The following is a 27,979-nucleotide window of genomic DNA, read 5'->3' as shown; positions in this document are numbered from 1 at the left end:
GCGTTGTGCAGTTGGCCGCAAAGGAAAATGGAAGCGGGTTTAACACCCGCAGTTAAATGCATTTTCCTGCGAAATAAAATAATCTAGCGTAATGATTGGCAATCACATGGATAGTATTAAAGAAATGCAATTAGTTTATTCTTATTTGTAGAACTGAATAAAATCCTGAAGAACTTTACAAACACCATACTAAATTAAATTGTATCTTACATTTTCCACTATTCAAATTTACCGCCAACCAGTCTCAGCTGTTTGCTGCCGGCATTGCCAATCGCAACTTTTACAACAGTGTGGCAGCACTGTTTGCTCCCGCTGCGTGGCAACACTACACAAAACTGTTATTAACAGTCGTCCTCTGCTAAGCGAGTTGTGCTGTTATGCTGCCGGGCAAACAACACCAATACTATGGAATTCGCACCACCAACACAACAAAAGACGCCAACGCCAGCGCCGCTGCTGGCAGTGAAAGCTTTGGACCAAGCGCCGCTTCGGCATTGCAACTTCAGCTTCAGGTTCAGTCGCTGTTCATTTTCTAACGGTAACGGGTTCGCTGCGCGCCGTTCGTCCAAGCGTGTCCAAAGCTTGCGTCGCCGTCACCGTCGCGTCGTCGCTTTGAGTGTGCTACACAAACAATAATAATAAAAAAAAAGCGCTAGACAAAATAATAATAGATGCTAATTGGCTGCCATTGTTATTGTTGCCACTGTTGTTATATCGATCATATTAAATGCTGACCAAGCCCAATAAATACAGCTAAAAAGTTTGGCCTTTCGCATTTCCAGCGAATTCGGCGAGTGTAATCAAATAAATATAAAAATTAAAAGCAAAAATCCTTAGTACACTCACACGTACACACAAATACAGCGTGTGTGTTGTGATTGTGTGCGTGTGTGTATAGAAATGCTTCAGTGCAGCAAGTTTTAGCGCATGCGTCGACGTCGTCAACCAAAAAAGTCGCTGCTAACTTTTGCATTAATTGTATTTTTCGACGAGCCAAAAAAAAGCAACATTTGCAATTACAACAACAACAAACACTGAGACCTGAGACGGTATGTAATTAGATGCAAACATATACACACATTTTCGTATACAAGCGAACACGTTATGTTTATTAATTTACAAACATTTTTGTTGGCTGTAAGCTTGACGCTCGCTTGCCGACGACGCCTCTGCCGCTGCCGCTGCTGCTGCTGCTGCTGCGTCGATGTCATCAGAGCCGTTTGTTTGGCTTGTCCCCCATACCAATACCCACCCACGGGCACGCACACAAACACACCATTCGTACTCACACAACAGATACACACAGACACACACACACACATTCACGCAACCAGTCAAACGAGCCGCATTCGTCGTACTCGCACCCCCCCTTCACTACTTCTGCAACCCAGCAAACAATACTCCACTTCCACCCGCACATTTACTACGCGCGCTTGTCGAAAGCTTTTTCCAGTTGTGCTCTGCGGCGTCGGCTACCATTAGCGTAAGCTTTTTCTTTCATTCAAGTTGTTGGGAGCATCGCCGCCGCTGTCGTCGTCGACGCAGCAGTCGTCGCAGTCGACGTCGTTATGTTGCGTGAAAGTTAATTCCGTTTACTATCGGCATTCATCAACATCATCAGCGGTGTTGGCGTTGCCACTTTGCCATCATCACCCACCTCATTCCCGGTCTCACCCCCTGCACAATGGCCTGTCCTTTCTTCCCTCCCCCCTCCCCCCAACCACTCGCTGAGCGTCTTGCCGGCTTTTGTGTTAAGCATTTAAGTCATAATTGACATGCATTTGGCGATATGTGTTGACAGATAACTATAATTCCTTTGCTCTTTGCCGAGGCTTTCAAGCAGCTTTGCCATTTTTGCGCCCTCAAAAGCTAAAAAAAAAGAACTACGATGATTATTTTAATGGCTCTCAGCATTAAGTCCATAATGAAGGTGCAGATGGTAGCTCTAGCTCATGGAATTAAAAGTCTTGTGCTCGCAATAAAAGATTGTGAGGATTTCATGGAAGTTATGGCTGCTATTTATCATACTTGTACATCTAAATAATCTGAACGCGATTAGCGTTTAAGTATTCTAAATGGAAATCGATTAATCTGTCTCAATTGAAAGTACTTATTTCATAAAGGCGTAGGAAATGGGAATTCTAGAAGTAAATATTCTATTGATTAACTATATTATGAATTAATTAGACTTTCGTGTTGAGTATCAGCTTTTAATAATGACGGAAAATGGAAATAGGAATACATAGTATCTCGATTAAATATATTCTGGATTAAGTTCGAACTTCTGAAATAAAGATAAAAGAAAAAGGAATTCAAAAAATAAATAATCAATTCATCAAATATCTTATGGATTAGATGATAATCTTGTTGAGTTTCAACATGTCAAATGAAGCTTAATTAATATGACTTAAATAAAAGTTTTTTTTTTTTAAATAAATAAATTGTCTACGGAATACATTTCTGACGGATTAGTTCGATCGAAAATCTTTAATAATAGTATAGACATAAATATTCTTTAGATTATACATCATTTGAATTAGTTAATTGTTAATTATTTTTAGGGAAAGTACTTAATAAGAACATATTCAATGGGAACTCTAACAAAAAATGTTCTGTAAATCAAATATTTTGAATTAGTCAAGATACTATTAATCATTGTACATTTTCTCATTTAACATTTTTTTAAAAAGACTTTGTTTACTAATATAATTTTGATACATTTACTTAGCAGAAACTGAATTTTAAATGACTTACATTTAGTATTCCACTATTAATTATTATATATGATTACTTCAGTTATGCGTAATACTCAGAAATGATTAAATATTAAATGGTATTTATATTTACCACTCTTCTGTTAATCATTGTAATTCAATTAATTATTTAATCTGTGCAAATAGAAAATCAAAGCAATTGAGATAAATACACATCATCGTCAATGACTTTGTGCTGCTTGAAAAACCACAGACAACATGTTCAATTAATTCAGGACAAAAGCGATTAATATTCTAGGTGTTGACTGCGCAAATTCAATAATTTGTTTTTATAATTTAATTGAGAGCCGACATAATAGATTGTTAATGCCCTAATCCCCTTGTAATATCCAGTCTTGGCTATTATGTATGTGTATTCGAAAAACTCGGGCTTTTTATTTTATCACAAAAACAAAACAGAAACAGAAACAGCAAAAGCAAAGCTCTTGCTCTCTAAAAGCATTTGCAATTCTGAGGTCACTTTCAAATTCAGCGTGTAAATTACATTTGAAAGGACATAATCCGCTTTTTGGCTTAGCATTTTGTGCGAGACAAAAAACCCAAATTGCGATGCTCCCCGCCTCCCTCCTATGCCTCCCTTGTCGCCCCCAACTTAATCAGAGCGACGTGCAATTACTTGCATTAGGGAATGAAAATGGCAATGGAAATAGGAATGGGAATGAGAATGCTGAATGCGAATGCGAACTTTGTGCTCATTCTCAACGTTCAGTTGGCTCTTGTGCTTACTACTTCTTCTCCTGTGTGTGTGTGTGTGTGTGTGTGTGTGTGTGTGTGTGTGTCCTGACTGCCGCCAACTTCTGCTGGCAGCATCCCGTGTTCTTGCACCTTTTGTCATCATGCCTTTCAGCAGCTCAACGAAGCGAAGCACGAGGCACAGTACAGCAGAGTGAGAGACAGAGATATCGCACTTAAATTGCACTTAATGAAGCTGCATCATCACATTTTGCATTTCATCCTCGTCTCAGTCTCAGTCTCATCGTTTCATCGTCTCAGCCTCGTCCTCTCTCTCTCAAGTACGTGAGCTGATTCTTGACTTTTGTGTGAAACAATGGCAGCAGCAGCCACTTGCATTCAGCAGACAAATGAGTGGAAATTATGCCAAGACACTGGCAATTAATAAGTGGAAAAGGCGACGGCCACCATGGCTGCCACCTGCCCAACTGCCACATGCCGCATGCCGCATGCCTCACCTGGCCAAAGCACTGGGCTGCCATCATAAAGATTACAAACGCCCCCGGAGACGCACAGCCGCCTGCCTCATTTGGCACATTTGCCTGATTTGCATTCAAGCATTTGTTGCACAGCCCAAAGAGTAGAGAGAGAGGAAGAGAGAGAGACGGAGAGAGGAGGTCGCTTCTAGACTAAGGGGAGTATTTCGCCAACGGGACTCCACATAATAAACCCCCGAACATAGCCGAGTCCACACAATCAGCACTTGGTAATTGTTATGGGGAGCCAGAACGTGAGAGAGAGGGAGAGGGAGAGAGAGGGAGAGGGAGAGAGAGATTCTCATTCCCAATCCAAGCGAATGTGCAACTAATATACATAAACAGACACGCAAGCTGTACGCTGGAATTAAGCAGAGACCAAAATACACACACACTCCACACCTACTCACACGTAGAACACACACACACACACCTCCGCACTCACGTACACGACAATCAATATAAACGCATTTTCATAATTAATCAATGCTGAATAATTTGTGAGGCCGCGCCAGCCAAAGCCAAAGCCAAAGGCTCTCAGCTTGGTTTGTTGACATAGGCTGTGTATGTGTGTATGTGTGTGTGTGGCATTAGGTGTGCGAGCGTGTCAATGTGTGTGCGTGTGAGTGTGTGTGTTAATAAGCAAATCTCAGAGGTTTGCTTTTGGCTTTTATCGGTCGCAGCGGCGGCTTTGTGGTTACCCACATAACATATCAATATGAAAACACACGAACGGATTTTCCAGTGGGTGGACGTGCCAATAGCAACAACTATAACAACAACAACAACTATAACAACAACAACAACCACAACAACTATAACAACAAACAGAATTACAATAACAAGAGCTCTGTTTAGACTAGCAAAGTGAATACATTTTTGTTCAAATTCTGCTATAAATTGAATTTACTCTATAAACATAAATAAGCATATTCATAATTCCCAAAAGATTTATGATACTGTTGGCTGCCTTGTCAAACCCTTATCACGACTGCTCAACATTATTATGAATTATTGGCTTCCAAATTGCTCAACTGATTTCCAACTGAACATTTAACCGATTTTTGACATAAATTCAACACTAATATCGCATTATTTCAAAATTTATGTTTTATAGATATGAATTTAGTCTTAGTTTTTCTGCTGTAGATGCAAAAAAAACTTGTTAGACGACATATTTTAAAATATTTATATAAATAAATTTGGTTAGAGAAGAGATGAAATCGTTTTAAATATAAAACTTGATTTAAGCTCACAAAATACACACAATTTTTAAATTTATGTATATTAGATTATTTTTTTACTGAACAATGAATTTATGTGTTGAATGAAAAATAAATATTTTCATAAACATATTTTGTTAGAAATGAAATGGATTCGTTTTAAATATAATGGTTAACTTAAGCTCACAAGATGACATAATTTTTAATTTTGTGTTATTTATATTTTTGTTTAATTGTAGTTTTTGCCTTATGTTCATCCAACAGTTTTAAATGAAAAGTTTTGCGAAACTTTAAAAAAAATATTCATATGTATTCATTTTTTTTTGAATTTAGAGTTGTTTTTAATGTAGGTTTTGCTGAATGTTTTAAATGAAAAGTTAAGTCAAACTTTATTTAAAAGTTTCTATTACAAAAGTGTGTATTATTGAAATTTATGTTGTTTTTAATAGCAAAGGAATTTATTTGTTTATTTATTTGAATGCAAAATGTTGTGCAAACACATTTATAAAACAAATTTTAATTAGAAAAGACATAAAATCCTTTAAAATTGAATGGGTAACTTGTTGACATAAGCAAAATTATAGAATGTGCAGTTAATTCTCCAAATGTTCAGGAAATAATGCTAATTATGATTTAGCAAACAAACTATTTGCTAAATGATTTCCAAAAAGATTAAAATACAATCATAAAATATAAAAAAGATAAACACTAAATGTAAGACAAGCCGTAACTTGCCTAACGTAGCTAACTTGGTAAATTCAGCACACAAAAAACAACATAATTAAAATGTATTCAAGATAAACATTTCCATGTAACTGGTGTGAACAGGGCTTCCATTTCGGATTGACTTTCAGTGAGCTGGCATTGGCAAAAACAAGCAAAAACCGCAACTAAATGACTAAAGCATCATCTCAACTAAATTTTCCGACTGTTCGCACAATACACACACAAACACACAAAGAGAGTGGGAGAGAGTGTGTGTGTGTGTGTCTGCGCATTATGTGTATTTAAAGATCATTAGTGTACAATTTGTTGCACGTATAGGTTTAATATACATATCGATTTCCACCAGTTGAGCGGTCTTTGAGCTTAATGCCAACAACGTCGACGCCAAACGCGGCATTGTTAAGAATGATTAAGAGGCTCACCGCACGGATTGCCGGCGAATGGGAGATGGAGTTGGAGTTGCTGTTGGAGAACTTGCAATCGCACTCTCTCTTTTATTAAATGCCCCCTGGCAGCGGCAACATTGGCTTGTGGCAAGTAGCTGCTGGCAGCTGCCAGGCGATGTCAAGGCCATATGCGTTTAACTGTGTGTGTTTGGCGTATCTATATGTAATTATCGAAATATAATGTGACACGGGTTATACTTATATATACAGTATATAATATTATATATGAACGACCTGCAGCATAAGAGTACGTGAGCAGAGCACTTTGCCTTTTCCTTCTCGTTCTCGTTCTTGTCTATGGCGCACTCAACTCCCTCGTTGGCAACTATTAAACGCATTTAATTGACGCTGGCAGTTTGCTGGATAAAAACAAAAATTTCATTTTCCGAGCACATCTGCTGTGTGTCTGCTTTCTGCCTTTTTCCAAAAATTCAATTCGCATTGCCTCTGTTTTTGCTGCTTTTTCTTTAAGCAATCAAAATCACGTTTTATCGTTGAAATTAAATTATTCTTTTTTTTATTTTTGTCAATCTAACAGAATGCGTTGAGTGCACGAATTCGGCTTCACATCAAATATATATGCATGTTTATTGCTTTTTTTTTTTTAACAATTTGTATATTTGCCACTAAAGTTTAGATACTTCACAAGTATTTAATAATAAATACGATTTTTTATTCCAAAAAGTTTGTGGTTTGCCATTTGCAGACAGCAAACGATAATTTAATATATTTGCAACTGCAGTTTACATATTTAAAAATAAATGTGAATTTTTATTCCAAAAGTCTGTGGTTTGACATTGACAGACAGCAATGTTAATCTAATCTATTTTGAGAAATTTCGATATTTGCAACTGAAGTTTATATGGCTTGAAAATAAAAATGAGAATTTTTATTTAGGATGTGTCATTTGAAATGCACAGAATAAAATGGTACTTTAATATATTTTCAACTGAAGTTTAGATGAGTCAAAAATATTCAACAAAATTTGGGAATTTTATTCAAGATTTGTGACAGACTAAAATGAGAATTTAATATATTTGTAGTTGAAGTTTAGATGACTCAAAAATATAGAAAAAAATTCAATTTTTATTTACAATTTTTGGTTTGGTTTTTAAAAATTTATTTATGTGGAACTCAAGCTTTGAAGATTAAAAATTCTTGAGTAAAAAAAATGACAATTTTCATTTAAAAACTTAGTTCATCTAGAAAACCTTTTTATATTTCACTTTAATATATTTTTATTTGATTCTCTCTGCCTAAAAGAAAAACTTATTATTAATTTGTTCTAAAACAGAATTTTGTACAAATATTTTCTGAAATTCTTTGTACTTGCATTTAGTAAAGTTTAACATTTTTATATACTATCCAATCTCTTAGCTGACCTACATAAAGTCAAAGCAAACAAGCAGTTTTTGTTAGCAGAACTCATTGTTTGACCCTATTTCAATTGTTGAGAAGAAAATGTTATATACTTGCTTGATTTTCCACCTGTATAAGCGCTTAGTGCGATACTATCTAAATATATTATGTGACATTTTGTGTTTTTTATTTAACTTACTAACTGTGTATGTGTGTAGGAGTGTGAGTGTGTGTGTGTGTGTTACAAGCGAGTGCACAAAGTCAATTGAACCGTTTTGTCGAGGGAAAAAAAGATTACGAATGAAAGTCGGAGGGAAGAAAAACATTTGCCAAGGTTGGCAACAAATTAATGGTTGCAAACGTGGCAGGCGTGGGAGTACATGTTGTTGCTTGCCACATGCAGACATGACTGTAATGAAGCGGCACCCACACACTCAAACAGCCACATATACATGCATATACACACACATACTTATACAGATGGCGCTGGGGTAAATTCCGCGAATGCTCGCGGCTGAAGCTGAAGCTGCAAAGGAGCAACCCATAAATATTTTTCGAAATAAATTCTCGTTTACAAATTATGATTTTATGACTTTTTGATGGCGCAGCCACAAAACTCCCTCACACACACACACACATATACATACGCCTACACACACACACATTGCTATAGATATGCAGAGAGAAAGAGAAAAAGACAGAAAGAGAGAGAGAGACAGATTGGGGAACAAAGTGTCGAGGCAAATGCTGCAAGGCAAATGCTTGCGTATTTATTTATTGCCGCCTCACGCCCTCTGCGTTATATCAATACAAAAACTCTCGCACTCACATTTGCACATTTTAAATTAAAAAAAAAACCCCACACACACACACACACAAGTGAATAAAATTGGCACAAAAAACAAAGCTGGCCAAAAAGAAAAACTTTAAAGCACAAAATAATAAAAACAAAAACCAAATAAAAGTTATTTCTGAAAAGCGCGCATAAAAATTTCGAGTTGAATGCAACTTGCATGTGTGCGCTTGTCTCTGTCTCTGTGTGTGTGTGTGTGTGCGAGTTTACTGCTGTTGCTGCTGCAACAGCAGCTGCTGCCATTTCCCAGGCATTTTCCCGATTCGGTTTTTTTTTCTCATTCACTTTTTCGTTGCCTACTTTTCGGGGAGCCGCATAATTTATGACCGCCTAGCATTAAATTAGCCAAAGCGCAGCATGAAAAATGGCCCCGCAGACGGCAGGCGACGTCCAACGTCCGGCGTCCAGCGCTTATTAGGCACCTACAAAAATAAGCGAACGAGTAAAAAAAAATACACAGAGTAAATGTATAGCGAACCCTACCGCCAATTGCCAGGATGGCACCCGCGGCGTGTGACGTTGAAGTTGTTGAGCATGGGAAGAACACACACAAACACACACACACATACACACACTCATGCATTCATAGTCTTCGTCGCTCCCCCGAGCTATTAATATTACGGTTTGATTTTGAATTGTTGCACGAACTTCGTCTAATTAGTCACAACGCGCTAGCAGCTTGGATGGATGGATGGATAACTGGCTAGCTGCCAGGCATAAAGTGGCATCAGTGCCAGCCAGCGAGGGCTGCCCATAAAAAACTGGTTGTAATATTGTGTTTTATACAAATGTTGGCAAATTTCCTTAATTGCAATTTATCGCAAATAAGGAATAACAAAAAGCTATTAGTCAATGCAATATTTTTGGTTAGCAAGTTAAGTTTAGAAATACCAGTTTTTTTTTTAGATTTACCAACTATTCATTTAAAACTTTAAGTATTTAGGTATTAATTATAATAATTATAAAAATACAAAAATCGATGAAAACTTTAACTCCATTTGAAAAGTCTTTTCTTCAACAATCCTTTTCAAACATGCCCAAAAGTATGCTATGCAATTTTTCACTTCTTTTTTTTTACAAATTGTCTAAGTGAATACGTATACGTATAAAAGTTTATAAGAATCTTAAACATTAATCTTCACTATTTCCAAGAATGTTCACATAAGGCGTTCTGCTTTTAAATTGTATTAAGATTTTTATCTCTAACTGAAGGATCTGAAATAAAACGATCTTACATTACCATTATTCATTTAAAAAAACTTGCAAGTCCGAAACACACACAAAAAAAAATATCATATTCGATAACTTTTTTAAATATTTAAGTCAATCAGTCAAAAATTAGATTAATAGTTTATAGGCTTCAACTAAAAATGATGAACTTGTTATTCTTTCATTCATACATTAACTATTTTCAACACATACATATATTTCTGAAAATGGCTAATTTCCAATATGATCGATTGCTGCTATGTTTTTACTACAAAATATAAATGAATTCATTTTTCATTCCTTTTTCAAGTATTTTCAATACTTATGTTGTCAAAAAAAGAATTTCAAATTAGATTCAATATTGCCATGCTCTCACAACATAAACTCTTATCTGGGATTCATAAAATATTTTCAATATTTTTTTTGGAATAGAATTTCCATAGATGCTATGCTTTCACTTCATCATCTTATCAGAAATTCATTCATTAAATATTTTCAATAATTACGAATCCAAATGAATAGATGCCATGCTTTTAGTTACTCCTCAAGTGAACCTCTCTGAGCACATGAATGCCATGTCTCTTTAGCAGTAGCTGTCGACATATGAATTCATGTGTGTGTGTTGTGCTGTTACTGTTGCTATTTGTTTGTGTTTACTTACAATTATGAGTGTGTTGTCATCTTCGTCGGCGTCGTCTTCAGCTGCCTCATCCACATTCAAGTCCACGTCAGCGTCAGCGTCGTCGTCATCGTCTCAAGCATTCGCACACTTGGCGCTTTTCACAAAACTTTTTGCTATCCTTACTTGAAGGCTTGGGGCTGTGGCTGTGGCAGTGGCAGTGACAGAGGCAGAGAAGTGTATGCAGCATTGCAATAATAATTACAAATGTTGCACAATAAATTGCAAAGTAAACAGACTCAACGCTCTCTGGCAACGTTGTGGATGTGGCAGGGCCAGAAACGAAGACCGACTGCAGTGGCAAAATTACTTCCTGCTCAAGCGTCAGCGGAAATGTGCATACAAATGCCAGACACACACACACACATACATGCGAAGCACACACACACACACTCACTCGGAGAGTGGAAGTAAAGTTGACTGCTTGCCGTAGCAGAGGAGTGATGGGGGAAGGGTAGAGGGGTTACACAGGGGAACAGTCACTTGTCAAAAACAAAATCAGACAAAAACTCCCCTCGCGGCAGCGACAAGATGCGTAATTGCAGCTCCTGCTCCTGCTTCTGGTCCTGGCTTCTGTTGACGACTGTTGCGCTCCTTCTGACTGAATGCGAATGCGAATACGAATCCGATGGATGCACAGGATGCGCACAATTCGCTGCATTTGCATTCTTGTTGCTATTCCAATTGCTCTCCTTATTGCTGTTGTTGTTGTTGTTGTTGTTCTTGTTGCTGTTATCATCTTGCGCTTCTTCTTGCTCTTCATATTGCGTCGTGGAATGCAATAAATCTTGCCCAGCAAAACAATGACAAATGTTGTGACTGTCCTGTCCAAATTTGTGGTTTTGCCCCCTGCGGACACTTCATTTGATATCCGCTGTTAACCCCAAACATGTTTCCTATCTCTGTCTATCTTTCTCTCCCCCTTCTCTCTACCACACCCGAATGAATATTTTGCAGATTTGCCGCACCGGAAATTGAGGTGTTTATGGCCAACAGAAGCCACAGTCAGGTGACTTGGGAAGTCTCCGGAGAGCAGAGTGCAGCAACTTGAGGCTTAGCTTGATATTGGGGAAAACGCAGCACAAAGCTCAACTCGATGTTTTCCCCAAAGAAATCGCAGCTTACTTGAGTCTTAGTCGTCAAGAATGTGAACTATCAGCTGCACGGTTTGCGAGCAATATTTCAGAATTAATAGGAAACTGTTCTGCTTCACAAGTTGAGTGCAATTGAACTGATTTAAGTGTGCAATCAATTTTCAATTTCAATTTTAAATTGTTCAACAGTGATTTTAATACGAGAAACAATGAGTCGTGTAGTATACTAGTTTTTTTTTTTAGCATTCTAATCTTATAAAACTACTACAAAAATCTTTATATTGCAAGCTATAATAATGTAATTTAGTATTGCAAAGAAAATGGTGCTTCAAAATGTTCAGCTAGTGTTATTTTTACTAATTTTGTGTCATCCATAAACAAACAAACAAAAATGAATTTTTCATGTGAACGAACTGAATAGAGCTTTTCTTCCTTTTCCAGTTCGTTTTTATTTAATTTATTTTAGATTCCTAGTTCAATTTTCGTCAGTTATTCACTTTTAATCTTGGTGCTTACTCATTTCATTGAACTTGTTTTCTGGCTCGTAGTTTTCCTTACTAGTTATGCCATAAAATGTACTTATTATCAATTAGATAGATTGTTTATAAACAAAATAAAAATAAAAAAAAAAAACTTTCAAAAGGTTTGCATATGATGTAAAAATAAAAAATGTTGATTTTATTTGTGTTATTAAAACTGTATAAAGTAAATGCTTGAATCTACACTTTCTTCAATTAAAAATCAAACAAAAGCAGAATACAACTGAACGCTGTGTAATAATACTGAGCGATATTAGGAATAAAATCCAAGGAACAAAAAGCACGCTCTATTTCACTGTTTATTGGAATGAACTAACGAAATTATTCAGTGTGATATATTAGATAAGGTATATTTAAATACTATTTGGCATTAAAGTGCAAGGCTTCCTATAGGTCTAAAGTACAAACCATTTGATTTATTGTCAGCTTTAAGTCAATTCAAGTTTGCATTGTTGTCATAGATATCTTTAAGTAGTTAGATAATTATTTTATTTAAGTGTACTTTAGTATTTTAGTATAATTGTTGTATCCAAATGTTCAACTTCTTAAACGTCGTCTTATTTCAGCTGGCGCTGGCGTTGCAATGTAGATCACACCGTGTGGCAAACACTGTAAGCTAGCGACATGGTGGAATCATCGAGTTTGGGGCGCACGCCGCCAGCGGCACAGCAGCCCATACCACAGCAGCATTCGCCGTCGCCATCAGGAATGCGTTGCGGCAATCTGGAGACGCGGGTGCGCGGCTCCTGGTATCGTGTGATGGTCACACTTGAAACGGACTTTCTGGCCATCAGTCTAGACGAGTCCTGCGAGTCCTCGCAGCACTCTGGCGATGGGCAGTCGACCACATTGAATGGCACACTTGGGTAAGCATCGATAGCATCGAGTAGATAAATGTTAAATTATTGGAATCGCATTTTTGCAGAAGCAATCACAGTGGCGGCGGTGGCGCTGGACAGAATGGCACGCTGCCCAGCTCGGCATCGTTGCAGGGCATGGTTGTGCAGGACACGGAGCTGGATGGCACGGGTTCGGGCAGCGGAACGGGGGGATCGGTAGCGGGGGCGGGCACGAGTAACAACGACAACGGGGAGCTGTGCCTGAACAACAATAACAATGCGGATGGCGTGGGGCTGGACATGTGCGATGTACCTGATCATGTGGCCAATCAGAAGCGACATGTGCGCATCATCAAGTCGGACAACAACGGACTAGGCATCTCGATAAAGGGCGGACGCGAGAATCGCATGCCCATCCTCATCTCGAAGATATTCCGTGGCATGGCCGCCGATCAGGCCAAAGGACTCTATGTGGGCGACGCCATACTCACGGTCAATGGCGAAGAGCTCCGTGATGCCACCCACGATGAGGCAGTGCGTGCGCTGAAGCGTGCCGGTCGAGTGGTGGATTTGGAAGGTAAGTACCAACCTAAACACCCAACCCCATCAACTCATGTGTGTGCTTGCTAGTCCTGTCAAATGCTGACATTGTTGTTTGGCCCCAAAAAAAAAAGAAATTGAGATAGAGAAAAAATAAGAGATAACGTGTGCAGGAGTGCGAGAGTGAGAGCGAGAGCGGGAGTGCTTAAAAAGTGCCATTGAGAGAGTCAAACTAACAAGCAAACTATGTGCACAACTATGCACTGCAAAAAAAAATATTGCAAAATAAAAGTACACATAAAAAGTTTCACGAAATTTTGAATTGCAGCATTTTATAAAAGCTTATATTTTTTCAACATGATTATAAAGCACATTTTTAGGTTGGCAAAAAAAGCAAACAAATTTAATTTGAGAGTTTCTAGAGAAATCTAAAAATATTTAAATAATAAAAATACTTACTTCTGAAAATATGGTTGTATTTTATCTAGATTTGTAATCTTCATATTATAGAATTCTTGAATTTTCGAAGTAGGGATATTATTATTTATTTGTATTATTATTGTAGATTTTAGCAAATGTATCTTAAAAGAAATTTAACATAATAGTTTCATTTAATCTTAAATCTGGATTGTTTTTCTTTTATGAAATGTAATCTGAAGATGACGTTTTAAGCTATCTTGAAGTCATTTACGTCAATTTAGAATTTCGGTCTCTTATCTTAACTGAGCGATTTTCTTTTGGAAAATATAACATAAACTGATCAATGATGGTTCAGAGTTAAACATACTGTAGGACATAATAAACTAAAGTAACTGAATATAAATTGTGATCTTACTACAAGATTACTTTTTTAAATATTAAATGATTTGTTCTGAAGTTCAGAATCTGAACACAATTTTCAACGAAAGAAGTGAAACTAAAATTTTTATTTAGGTTTTAAACTTCTGCACATAAAGCGAAAAACATTCATTAAATTACAAAAACGTAACTATATATAAACTATGATCTTGTTAGTAGATTCTTTGCTTGATTTTAAAACGATTTTTTCTCACTGTGCATTGCTTTTGACGCAAGAAACGAAACTTAATAACGTGCACAGCACGAAGTTAACGCAAATTATAATTTTGCCAGTTTGACTTTAAAACTTTATCAGTTTTTTGTTGCAGTGCAGCTGATGCAGTGCATACGTGGGATGTGGGATTAGTCAGCACAACATGCGAGTTACTGTCCGCTGTCGCTTTGTTGCTGTTGTTGCTGCTGCTGCTGCTGCAGCTGTGTACTGTTATAAATCCCCCGCACACTGTGCCGAGCCCCTCTCCCAGCCCTCTTTTGCTGTCAATGCACCCCACCTCTTTTTGCCTGTTGACTCTTAGCTGTTGACTGCTGTTAGTTGCGTTTGGTTTTGTTGGTTGCTCGCTCGCTCGCTCTTCGTTCGTTCGTCGGTTCGTTGGCTCGTTTTGTTGGGTGGGTTGGCTGGTTGGCTGGCTGGCTGGCTGGTTGCTTGGTTTGTTTGTTTGCCTTGGCTCGGCTTGGCAATGAGTAATGAGAAAAGTTTTCCTTCCATTTGATCAAATGGCCCCAAAATACATAGTAGTCAGCCACCAGTGCCGAGTGGGCGTGGCATTCCACTTGCCACTTGCCACTTGCGAATTGAAATGAATGCTACGCACTACATTTTCATACGGCAAAGCAAACGTAGACTCGGTGCCAAATGCCAATATATACATATATACATATATATAGGATAATAACATGCCCGAATGCGAAACGGAGATGCTCTACTAATTACTTGGCTAAATACGCAAGTTGCTTGTGGAATTTTCATACCGAAAAGCAGAAAAACTCGCATCAGCAACGTTAATCGAAATGAAGCGATCCTCGGGCCTCGGGCTCTTATTATGTGAAAGTGAGCCAAGCTATAAAAGAGCTTTGCCTTTTTTCGGTAGTTTGCCATAAGCAGCAATTAGATGATTGAGCTAGACTGGCAAATGGATTTGGGGGAAGTTTAAAGCAAACAATACGCAATGAAGCATTGAGCACAATTTTGCTAAAACAACACAGAGTACTTGTGTATGTGCATGTGTGTGTGTGTGTGTGTGGCAAACACGCACTTCAGTTTGACTTTGATGCAAGTCAATTCCATTTCCGGACAACAGCTGACGAAGCACACGAGAATCGAGACTCGAGACTGAGACGATGAACAAACAACAAACAAGGACTTATAGGCTATCAGCAAATATTTATTATCCATTGTCGATTTGTCAGCTGGGGTCAGTTGAATTTGATTCCGAACTTAGTTCCGACGACGCAGACGCAGACGTTCGCTGCGACGTTGCTTGGGCCGCTCAACGGCAAGAATGAGACGTCCGAATTGACCGCCGGCTGCGTTAATGGGCAACAGTATCAGGCGACCGCTGGCCAAACCATCGAGGGCCGCCGCCTCGCTGAGCTCCTGTTCCGCCTCCTCGACCAGTTCCACCTGTGATTCATCCACCTCCAGTTCGTTGTCGGGCTCCTCCAGCTCGGGTGCTCCATAGCTGCGTGCAGGTGTGTTTGGTGCTCCATAAAAGTTGGCTGGCGTTGTGGCCCCAGCGAGGGGGGGCAACTCGGCGTCATTGCTGACGCCGCTTAGCGGCGCCTCGGCTTGGTCAGGCAGGGCAGGCAGATCAGCAACAGGCTGCTGCTCAATAGCAGGGCCATCAATGGCAACAGCGGCAAAATCCTCCACAGCCTCGCGTGTGGGTGGCTGAAACTCCTGTGACGGCGCCTGGGCAACCACCTCGATGGTATCCTCGGGATTCACTTCGGAGTCGGTGTCGGGTGCGCCATAAGTGTTGGACGGCGTGCGTGCATTTGTCTCAATTTCCGTTTGCTGTTCCTCTTGCTCCTCCTCTTCAACTGTGGTCGTGGTGCTTTGGGCATCTGTGCTGGCGAATTCCTCGACCTCAACCTCAACATCGCTGCTTGAGGTGGCTGCGGCTGGCGTCGTTGTGGTGGCCAATGGCTCCTCCAACTTAGGCTGTCGCTCGCTGGGCAAATCGAAGGGGATTTTGGGACGGAAACCAGCTGCCGGATATGGTGTGCTTGCTGCCACCAATTCCACTTGTCGCTGGCTCTTTATCGACTGCCTTGAATGCTTGCGCAGCGGTGTTGCCGTTACGATGGTGGCGGCCAGCATTAGGCTGATCAGGATTAGTCCAGTGAATGACTGCATGTTGCTGCTGCTTGCTAAACGGTATATGACTGGCTGCTGTGGGTGCACTTGCTTTTATATCGCCGTTGAATTGAAGTTGCGTTCGAGTTGAGTGCGGATTCTACATCAGAATTCAGTAACGGTCGCAAGGTCGCCTGTATTATGTAGTTTTTCGGCTATGATAACGATAACTCTTCGGGGCAATGCAAATGGGACACGAGTCGCAATATTCGCGCAATTTAAAAACGTATCGATGGCCCATCAAATGAGCCATCAAGCTCAATGTTAACGCCGCTTTAATATGATACAACCTCACGGCGACAATATTCAACCTCAGCTCCGCACACTCCCACGCCCCTGAAGGCACATCAAACGTCGACGTCGACGTCGATATCCACGTCCACGTCCGTTTCCATTGCCCATGCTATCGCTAGCTTCGTCGTCATCGTCAACGTGCCTCGCATTTCGATGCGTGCACCTCGCACACATGCCGCTCCTCTCGCCCCCCCTCCCTCACTCGCCATTCGTTGGTCGACAGCTCCATCGCTGATCCATTTCGCCAAAAAGTTTTGTCAGCTACCGCCCCGTTCCGCCCCGCCCAACAAAAATTAAGAGCACATAAATTCCGAGCAACTAACTAAGCCACCGCTCAACGCATATTGAATGCCCTAACTGGCTGTAAGCTAAAAAGGGTTACGACTCACACAAATATCCTAAAGCTAGTCTCATTTTCACAGCGACATTCTTAACTTTCTCCTTGAGCATTTCATTTTGCGAAATGAGTTACAAACTGAATACTCTCTGACATTGTTTACATCGTGTATTTAATGTTATTTTGCTTTTGTATTATTTCATAAGATATTTCTTCTTGATTATGCTTAGGAATAGCATAAAAGAAAATAATTAATTAATTTCTATAAAGAAATTACATTATTTAGATCATATAATTAATGTTATTTTACTTTTATATTTAAGCTAAATTATTCGTTTTATATGCGATTTATTTTCAATTAAGTATTTAAAAAAATATAGTTTATGTCCATCAACAAAATTACAATATTTAAGTTATACATTAATGTGATTTTGATTTAAATTTCTAATAATTTATTCGTTTTCCTTATTTTTGAACATGTATAGAAATAGCATAAAGACAATGAAATATAAATAAATTTGTTTCACATTGAGTGAAAGACTTGGCCAAATAAAATGCTAAATCGAGTCAATTATTAAATTTCAATAGAAATAAAAAATATTTTAAAGAAAAAGATGCAGATGAAAATTTAGCTTGACTTCCTTAAATAAAGAGCTTTAGCTTTTTATGCAAAGCTGAAAAATGTAGACGAAATTTAAAATTCAGAATTAAATATTCAGTTCGCATTTCTTAACAGACTTTACCCTTAAAAATAATAAGTATTTGTTGGGCTAAATTATGCAAATTTCAATTGGTATATCAAATGGACAAATAAAGACTTTAGAAAACATGTCTTTAGAAAAAGTTTACCACTTTAATTATTGATGATCTAAAGTTGACTTAAACAAATGTTGAAATAAAGTTGAGCAACTTGCTTTACTTAGTAAAAATACCTTTGTAAGGCTAGTGTATATGAAATTAGCCTTTTGTGTTGATTTGATTATGCATTTTAGGAGGCTTTCATAATTTCAATGGGGGACTGGGCATTAAATGAAATTGGCCCAGATCTATAAGCACGTAAAGTGGCCCAAGCAAGCATTAGCATTAACCCACACACAATGACAGTTGGCAATTGCAATTGCTAAGGTCTTTTTTGGGGCCATGCGAATGGACTGAGCTGTGACTGAGACTTAGACTGCGAATGAGAATGAGAATGGAAATGGGAATGGATTAGGCTGCAAGCTGTACGCTGTAAGCTGTAAGCATGACCCGTGCCTGTTGGCATCTTCGGCTCGAACTTCAATTTACAACTTGGTCCAAGTTGTTTGCCAGACTTCGTTGCCATCGTCGTCTTTAGCCATGCTCATTGTAATTTAAATAAGCTACCCCCGGCCCGTATAGCAACGATTCCAGCGGCGCGAAGCGGGAGCTGGCCAACTTTTGCCAACCGTCCAGTTGCACAAATTCCAGCAAAACTCGCTCCGAACTGCCAAATGTCAACGCCAGATTTCATCGCCCAGGCAAAAGGCGTCGACAACAGTTGGCTACACAGCTTCGCTTCAGTTCCTTCCCGTTGTCCCCCCTCTGTCACCGTAATGTAATGCCTTGCTTTGCCTTGCCTTGGCATTCTTTACCCTCTGCCTACTAAAAGTCCATTAGCAATGGTTTTTACAGCTTGGCATACTTTTGTGGGCAGGCAGTCGACACTCACACACACACCGACACACTCGCATACACACATCCGCCCGCATCTGTACGCTGCCCCCTCTGACCACTCGCCTTCGTCTCTCTGGCAACGCAGCGCGTGAGATTTTACTCTAAAAACTTTGTGCAAAGTTTTAACGCACGATTTGCGAGTGAGAACCGCCTGCACTTGATATCATATTTGTGCGCCCACGGACACGCCCACTTTGGCTGCCTTACGGCGTGATTTATGCGGGCGTACTTCGCTTCCCTTGCCAAAAAGGTGTACAAAACTTACTTCTCCCTCCCGTCTCCCTCTGCGCCACACACCTGTGTAATCTTTGGCCAGACTTTGTCTGCTAAATGCTCAACTCGTATAAGCTGCATTTAGCACTTAGATAGACGGACATGGATAATTGATTTTAATTAAACTTTTGCAGTATGCTATAAATTTCGTTGTTTATATTTCTTATTTATTTTGAAGGTAAATTTATTTTATTTATGTGTATGTATGTTTGCTATGTTTGCAAACTATTGTGAAATATATATTAATTCAAGTTATTTGTTAATTTTCATTTTAAGCATTGACATTGATTTGAATTGTGTGAAGTCGAGCTACACGTTTTCCATTCCATTTAATCTTTGTTGTTATGTTTATTGTGTATATATATTAATTTTCATTGTACATACTAAAATTTATGTCTAATATTTATTAACCAAATTATTTTTATTTATTTACCAAATATTTATAATTTATACTTCAATTTATACATTCATTTTCATTATAAATATTATTGTGTATTATTATATCAAACTAAAATTCATATAAATTTAAGTTATTCATTAGCATTTAATTTATTTGTCTAAAGTTAAGCGTTAAAGTGTTTTCTAGCAAGATTCATGTGAAGCAGCACATTCAACATATTTTAATAAGACAACAAATTGCTTTTCATTTAATTAATGAATATTTAGCATATTTATGTAAACAGTTGCTTGGTAAATTAATTTGTACGAACACACAAAGCAAATTAACTTTAGAAGAGTTGAGTTGCCCCTTTGTGCAAAGGTGACTCTCACATATCAAGTATACGCACATAATGTGAAATTTTAATTAAATTAAGGACTGCAATTAGTTTATTGTTAATTGCGAGCAATATGTGCAGAATGCCGTTAAGGGAAATATTGTTTTTATTTTTCCGTGTGTTTCTTGCAGTATTTGCCAGAGTTTCAATCAAAAGTTGAGAACTTAAAAGGTCATGTGAGTTGAGTTTGCTTTAATATACTCGGCTCATATAAAATATATATTGTATACGAAATGTAATATATATGCACATATCTGAGTGTGTGTTTGTTATATAACTATAACAGTTTACATTTGGCTTACAGCATTTATGGTTTGTTATTGTTGTTTGTTTATTTTCAGTTGTTGTTTTATTTCTCATTTTTGTTATTCTTCTTTTCTGGAATTGCAACTTTATTTACACTGAAATGCAAAAATTTGCACAACTTATTACAGTTGTTATTGTTGTTTCTAAACTTTTGCGTTGCGTTTAGGTTTTGTTTGCTTTTTAGTGCACTCCAAGCTTACCAAATCTCCACCCGCTGCTGCCTCCCACACTTCTAAATGCTGCTGCTCGGCTGCCCAGTTCTCAACAGCGCCTGACGCTATGCTACATTTTTTTGTAGCTTACTTGCTTGTTTGTTTGCTAGTTGTCGGTTGCATATTTCTGTATGTAAATGTTTACTGAGCTTCCAGCTTCAAGCTAAGGCAATGGCAACGACAACGGCAACGAACAACGACGACAACGTCCACTTGGCAACCCGTTTGCTACACGTAAATGCCAAGCAATTAGTGCGGCAATGTGGCCAAGAAGCAAGCGAAGCTGGGAGTTTGAAGTCTGTCAGACAATTATGGCGGCGGCTCGGGAGCCGTCTGCACTAATTAGTTGGTCTAAACACACGAATTGAGTCGCATAAAACGACCCAAACCCTCGGCCAACAGTTGGCATTAAGTGTGAAAATTGAATTTTCAAATCACTCGAACGACAACAACAACAACTACAACAACATCGACAACATCCTCATAGTCCACATCGTCGTCGACGTCGTCAACGGAAATGCAAATGTGCAAATGTTGTGGGCGGAACGGGGTCCGGTGCCCAGATAGACGAGCATCTATGTATACTATACGCATATACATACATACATATACATATCTGCCACAAGCCACCTGCCATCAGCATTTGCATAGAGGCTGCACAGTGGTGCACAATCCATTGAAAATGTCTTAGCAATATGAAAAGTCGAAATTTACAGAAATTGAAGATATTATCTCAATTTTGTAATTCTTACAAAAACTGTTTTTTATTAACACGAAAATGTATTTTACAATATCAGCTATAATCCACTTCTTATATAATTAAAATCGAAGTCAATAACAATACAAAATACGCATATAAAAAGCAAAAGAAAAACTCAGATTTATTAAAGATTGAATGTTAATTTGAAGACTCTAAAAATCATGTGCACTTTAAAGTTATGTTCATTTTGAAATTAAATTCGAAATGCAAAACAAAACATTAATACATTATTTTAAACGATTGACTGATGATTTAAAAATTTGTTTAAAGACAGTCCAAATTGTATTGCGTTGTATGCGGTGGATTCTGTATTGAGTTGGATTCTGACGTAAAGTAGAAGATCAACTTACTAAACTGCATTCAATAAAAGACTCTTCCATAATTCTGTATTTGTCTAAACTTACATCATTACCAAGCAAAGCAAAATTTTCAATTTGTTTTTGGGGCAGCTAAAGAAACATTGTAATTTTGCGTGCTTAAGCTTAATAGAAAAGAAGCTTGACAACTTTCTGTTGACACGCGTACCACAGTGCGTATGTGTGCTTGCAAATCGAATAAAAATGGAGCGGAAACTCTAATGAATTTATGCCGCAACGTTTGTGTTTGACGCTGATGCCGTTGAGAGCGAACTGATTGAATGCTGTGTGTCTGGCTGGGAGTATGTGTGTGTGTGTGTGAGTGGTTGATGTGTCACCACATCCTGTGCAAAGCGTCACAGGTGACGCCATGGGGCAGGGAGGCAGTCGGCAGGCAGGCAGACAGACTAGCAACGACCACAACCCCAACATCCTTTTTGGCATGCATATTCATGTGCCTCAATATTGATGTCTGTCTTCTGGCTTCTTCTATTTGCAGTTAAATTCCTGCGCGAAGTAACGCCCTACTTTCGCAAGGCGAGCATCATTTCCGAGGTGGGATGGGAGCTGCAGCGAGCGTTCCTCTGCCCACTGGGTCCGGGTGCGCCAACATCGCCGCCAGCTCCGACGCCCAAGACAACGCCGCGTGCCGATACGCGCTACATTCCGCTGCAGCTGACGCATCTGGCGCGCAATCTGAAGTACATCGATCCGGGTAAGTTTCTTCCTCACCCCCGTTGCTCCCTAACACAATAATAGTGGATAGTGTGAATTGTAATCGAACAATTGCTTTGCAGAGAATCGCTGTCTGGAGCTGCATTCACCGGATGGCGTGCACTCGTGCATTCTCCGTGCGGCCGACTCCGCCGAGGCGCTCGTCTGGTTCAATGCGCTCCACTCGGCCATGGGCAGCAGCACGCAGCGCGCTTTGGTCGAGGCCAATCGTGCGTTGGTGAATCTCATCGGTGAGCTCAAGCACATTGGTTGGCTGAGCAAGCGTCTGAATGGAGGCGGTGGCGGCAGTTCTGGCAGTGCTGGTGGTGGTGGCGGCAGCGGTGCCGCCAGCGGTGGCAGCGGCACATCCAATAGCGGGGGTGTTGCCGGCGAGGTGGTAAGTGGGAAGTTTACAATGTGAAGCACATTTGACTAATCGCTGTGAATGATTTGTCTTTAGCCAAGCGGCCGATCCAGCTCGGAGAGTTCTGATGAGACCGACAAATGGTTGCCCATCTTTGTGGCGGTGACCGAGCGCGAGTTTCGCATATACGAGAGTGCTCCTTGGTCCGTGGAGGCTTGGAGTCGACCCTTGGAGAGCTATGCGCTGGCCACCACACGTTTAGCGGGCGCCGGCAATAATTCCTCATTGAATGTAAGTACATTATAATGTCGATAAATTGTATATCTAATAAAATTAATCAAAACAAAAGTTTGAAAGATGGCTTTGTAAATATACCATGTAAATATAACTAAACATTCTAAAATATACTTTTTTTTTGTTATTTTTGTTGTGCTAAACAAGTGGTATTATCAATTCATTCTAAATATATACCATTTAATTCAAAATATTTCAAACAAGTGGTATTAATTTAAAATATACCATTTCATTCAAAATATACTAAACAAGTGGTATCATATGTCAAATATGCCTAACAAATATATCAATAAATTCAAAAATATACGTAAGGCCTATATACCATTTCATTAAAAATATACTAAACAAGTGGTATTATTTATCAAATATATCTAATGAATATACCAATTCATTCTACAATATACGTGCTTAGACCCCATTTCATTTAAAATATACCGTAGATAACAGAATATAATAAACACGTGCTATTATCTACTAAATATACCAAATAAATATATCCAAAGTATACGAAAGAGCTTATATACCATTCCATTCAAAATATACAATAATGTACAAAACATACCATAGTATAAACCAATGCAATTAAGCTACGCCAACTTAAGCCGGTTTTTGCCACATCAAATTATTTCTTAAAATACTTCTAAGATTGTATCTGACCGCAAACAAATGTTGAACGTACATCACTTTTTTTTGGATACTCGTACAAGTAATTAGCTTAATAAATAACGTAGTTATTATCTATAGTATATAATATGTTCTCAAATATTTACAGGGCCAGCAAACGACAGTGTTTTGTGTGCGCTGCGGCACAGCCCGGGGAGTGCTTGTGTATTGGCTGCGATCGGAGACGCATCGGGATATGGCTGCGTGGGCGCGAGCATTGGTTCAGGGCTCCCATCAGGCGGTCAATTTGCAGCGAGAGTTCTCGTTTCGCTGCCTGTACCAGGGCAGGCAGTGTCAATTGGTTGTGCACATAAATCGCGGCTTCTTTCTATACGATTGCGGTGGCTTTGCCTCATCCACGCCTACAGCGGCGGTGGCCAACAAAACGCAGCTCTGGCAATTTGCGTTCGATAAGCTGAAGGGCTCGGCGGACGATGGCAATCGCATGCTGTATTTGGATTTTGGCGACGATGGCGAAATCGTAAGTCAAACAGCATACATCTACTGCATCGATACCCAAATTCAACCTTCTTTTATTGCAGGAACTAGACATGGAGTGCTGTCCAAAGCCAGTCGTGTTTGTGGTTCACAATTGCCTCTCGGCCAAGGTGCACAATATTGCCTAGACTGAGGCAGAAGCTGCTTAGCTGGGTGTAAAATCTCTCAGAACAGCCACAGAACTTGAACAATTATGTATTAGCAACTTTGTTTTGATTATATTATGATTATTTTTAAAGTGTTTTTGTTTTTTTGTAATATTTTCACTTTATTTTGTGTTTAATTATTTAATTGATGATATTAATCAGCACATTTATTTAATTTTTTTGTAAATTAGTTGTATATCAGTTATGTTTGTAAGTGATTTCAACATCACATTTTTGAGCTACCATATCGTTAGGATCTGGCAAATGCCGAGTGAGCATTACGTGCTTCCCCTTGGCTATGGGCTATTTGTAAGTTTAGCAAAAAGAAACAAAAGTAGAATCTTTTTGAGTGCGAGCATGAGGAAGAAAATAACTAAAACAAAATAATATTGAAATAACAAAAGAAAAGCACAAACCAAAACAATTTTTATATTGTAAGTAGAAGTAAATTCATTTTATACGTGCAGACGAAAAAGAATTAGAGCAAAAAGAATACCATCTAATATGATCTAAAATTAAAATTTATATCGAAATCGAATATCTACAAAATAACTAAAATTTACATCTAAATCCAAATCTGATATCTACATTGAATACACGTTGAACAATAATTATCGTAATTGTACTTAACTAATTGTATCTTGTATCTAAACGAAGCACACATATCTCTCGATGTATTAGGCCCCTCTACCCATATACATATATACATATAAATACATACGTACATATATCGAATATCAAAATCAAATCCATCATGCCATACCAAGTATAAACAAAATAATACCTAGCAAAAATCCAAGAATAAGACAAAAAACAAAAGATACGCATCTATGTATTTTCTTGCCATTTCGCAACTTCCCCACAACATTCTATTTGTACAACATCGATCGATCATATGCAATTATTATACAAACAAAACTAACGTATATAACAAACATGAAATATTCATTTTATGAAATTAGAAATTTCGTTAAAAACAAAAAACAAAATTAAAACCAAAACATAAATTCAAACGAAAACGAAAAACAAAAAATCAACCAAGAAAATCAACATAAAATCATAAACTTAAGACGTATAATATTTTTAACGTAAGTAGTGTTGAATCTTCGATAATAAACTTATATATAATAATATAAATAAAACATAAAACATGTGTTTTTCAATGGGAATGTTAATTGGGGAAAATTAGATTTATAATCATGAATTGCAAACGTTATTCTTAGCAGCGTTTTCTTTTTTATATTAATAGAAAATATTAATAGGTTTCATTTGATAAATAAAAGATATCAAGTAGTGAAATTCCATATAAAATTATTTTAACTATTTCGATTTATGGAAAATGGCGAATAAGATTCTTATAAAATCATTCAAATTTAATTTGAAACTTGCTGATATTATAAATGTGACAAACATCGTTGGAAATTATATAGAGCACCTTAGGCTTTAGCTTAAAATTCATTTTTACGTTGCCATCCCATCTAGAATATTCAGGAAGACAGTTAGCTTAACAGGAACTGGCTTAGTTTGCCATGCAACTTTGATGTTGAATGGCTTAAACAGATGCAAAGGATTGTTAGATGTTTAGTTATTGACATGACTTTACAATATACATATGTATATAGCACAAGGAATGACCATAGATATATATATATATATTTGTGTATGTGTGTGTACCTTCAGAGAGTACGAGAACATGTGGCTATTTATTTCAATTTTCTCAATTCGCATTTAAGACGAAAACAAAGTCACCGAGTGAACGTGACCAGCATGTCGAACATGGCCAACGCCGACAACGACAACGAACACAACTGACACTGGTCAGCCGCAAAAACTTTGCTCATCAGCAACAACAGCAACTACAGCAGACAGTGTTTGCTTGCGACGAGACAGAGTGAAGAGGTAGATAGGTGGGTGGGGGAGGGAAGGAATGTAAAGCGATTTTGGGGCTGACTCGGTGACCATCATTGCGGTCAACGGGCAGGTTTAAGGTGTAACGAACGATGTCCGCCTTTTGGCCTCGACGTTGACACGATGACCACGACTGAGACACTGGCCACCCACACAACCACACCCACGCACACACACACACACCGAAGCAGATAGAGAGAGAGAGAGAGAGAATTACATTTCCGGCTTTTTGGAGGGCGGCATGCGGAAGTAGCGCGTCAATTTGGTCACCTTCAGGGCTAAAATTATGACAGCTGCTATTGCTGCTTTAGTTGCTGCTGCTTCAGCTGGATACTGAGTGAGTTTTTCGGGGATTGACTGGGAATTCGTATAAATACGCGATGTTGGCAAATGACAGCGCTTAGTAGCACATTCAAATAGCAAATAAACAGAACTAGACCGAAACCTAGAAGATGTGGCAACGATTTGGCATTCATGTGACACTGATGCTCGTCATCGTCCTGGCGAGCACACACTCGGCTGTCATACGCCCAGCAGAGCCAGTGGAGACGACAACAGCAAACACATTGAACGATGCCGAGGAGACGACGACAATAGCGACGGTGGAGAGCAGCACACCACAGTTTGCAGTGAGTCGCGACAAGGATGCGACTGTGCAAATAGAACTTGAGGCTAGTGTAGATCCAGCGCCAGGTACAGTGGAAGGTGATCTGAATGTGAGGCTGGACAGGCAGCCACAGAAGTCAGCCAAACTGTTGCTGCTGAGCACGCCCGCCAAGCGACCCGCTGAGGTGGAACAGCAGTTCGAGGAGCCGGATGAAAGCGAGACCGCAGCTGCTGGCAGTTCGGAGGCCAACGTGCCGACCACAACGCCACAGCAGCAGGAGGAGAAATTGGATAACACCAGCACCACGGAGCACACAGAGACAACAACAGAGACGGCAGCAGCAGTCACTACAGCAGCAACAATTGACCGCAAAGCAACAACTGCAACAACAACCAAACTGTTTGCCATTGATGCGACAATATCCTCGAAGGACTCGTCTGAGCCGAACGTCGCTGTTGCCGTTGCCACAGACAATGCCACAATTTCGATTGCCGAACAGCCGCAGCCAGCTGGCAACAACAATGTGGCCATTGAGTTGGCCCTCGTTGAACCTGAGGCCGAGTACGTGCTGCTCGACACAAGCCCGGACCTGGCATCCGTCTCCGTCTCTGTCTCGTCGGTCACACATGATGAACTGCAGCTGGGCAGCTTCACGCACATTGACAGCGATGCTCACTTGCAGCCTGTGGTGCATTCTGTGGAAATCGTGCCCACTCGCTTCGATGACCCCCTCATTGTCAATTATGTGCACAATTTCCGCTGATTCTCTCTCCACGCAGCTAAGCAAAATGGCCACATCCATCGCTGTGACCGCAAAGTTAATGTTTGTTTTTATGTTTTACACAACGAAATACATTTAACAGAATTAGTTTTAGGCAATTAACAATCGAAAATTTATTAAAAAAAATATTTACTACTCTGAGAAAATTGTATTTGATTATTGAGTAAACCCTTATACTGAAGGTGAAGCTATCTCTTGATAGGCTTATCGCACCTGTTATTTTAGGTGATAACACATTCAGCAAATATTCAAGTAATACAGGTTCAATTAGTATTTTGTAGCTGTCAAAATG

The 27,979-nt window shown here is 39.0% G+C and overlaps 3 protein-coding genes across 3 annotated transcripts; 2 read left to right on the top strand and 1 right to left on the bottom strand.

The window, feature by feature from the left end:
- Nucleotides 1–510: 510 nt before the first annotated feature.
- Nucleotides 511–25,510, top strand: LOC132791866 (beta-1-syntrophin). The gene is made up of 8 exons (XM_060800968.1): nt 511–1,049; nt 12,677–12,976; nt 13,036–13,526; nt 22,212–22,427; nt 22,510–22,823; nt 22,887–23,081; nt 23,857–24,228; nt 24,290–25,510. Exons 2-8 carry the CDS (start codon nt 12,735–12,737, stop codon nt 24,371–24,373), a joined length of 1,914 nt encoding a protein of 637 aa, XP_060656951.1. The 5' UTR covers nt 511–1,049; nt 12,677–12,734; the 3' UTR covers nt 24,374–25,510.
- LOC132791102 (uncharacterized) lies at nt 15,717–16,736 on the bottom strand. The gene has a single exon (XM_060799906.1). It carries the CDS (start codon nt 16,701–16,703, stop codon nt 15,783–15,785), a length of 921 nt encoding a protein of 306 aa, XP_060655889.1. The 5' UTR covers nt 16,704–16,736; the 3' UTR covers nt 15,717–15,782.
- A 1,183-nt stretch (nt 25,511–26,693) lies between the features above and the next one.
- Nucleotides 26,694–27,849, top strand: LOC132792113 (translation initiation factor IF-2). The gene has a single exon (XM_060801348.1). The coding sequence runs from the start codon at nt 26,752–26,754 to the stop codon at nt 27,667–27,669; it is 918 nt and encodes a 305-aa protein (XP_060657331.1). The 5' UTR covers nt 26,694–26,751; the 3' UTR covers nt 27,670–27,849.
- The last annotated feature ends 130 nt before the right edge of the window (nt 27,850–27,979 follow it).

Source organism: Drosophila nasuta, chromosome 3 (assembly GCF_023558535.2).
Source record: "Drosophila nasuta strain 15112-1781.00 chromosome 3, ASM2355853v1, whole genome shotgun sequence".
NCBI lineage: Eukaryota > Metazoa > Arthropoda > Insecta > Diptera > Drosophilidae > Drosophila > Drosophila nasuta.
This window is presented reverse-complemented; position numbering and strand designations above follow the sequence as displayed.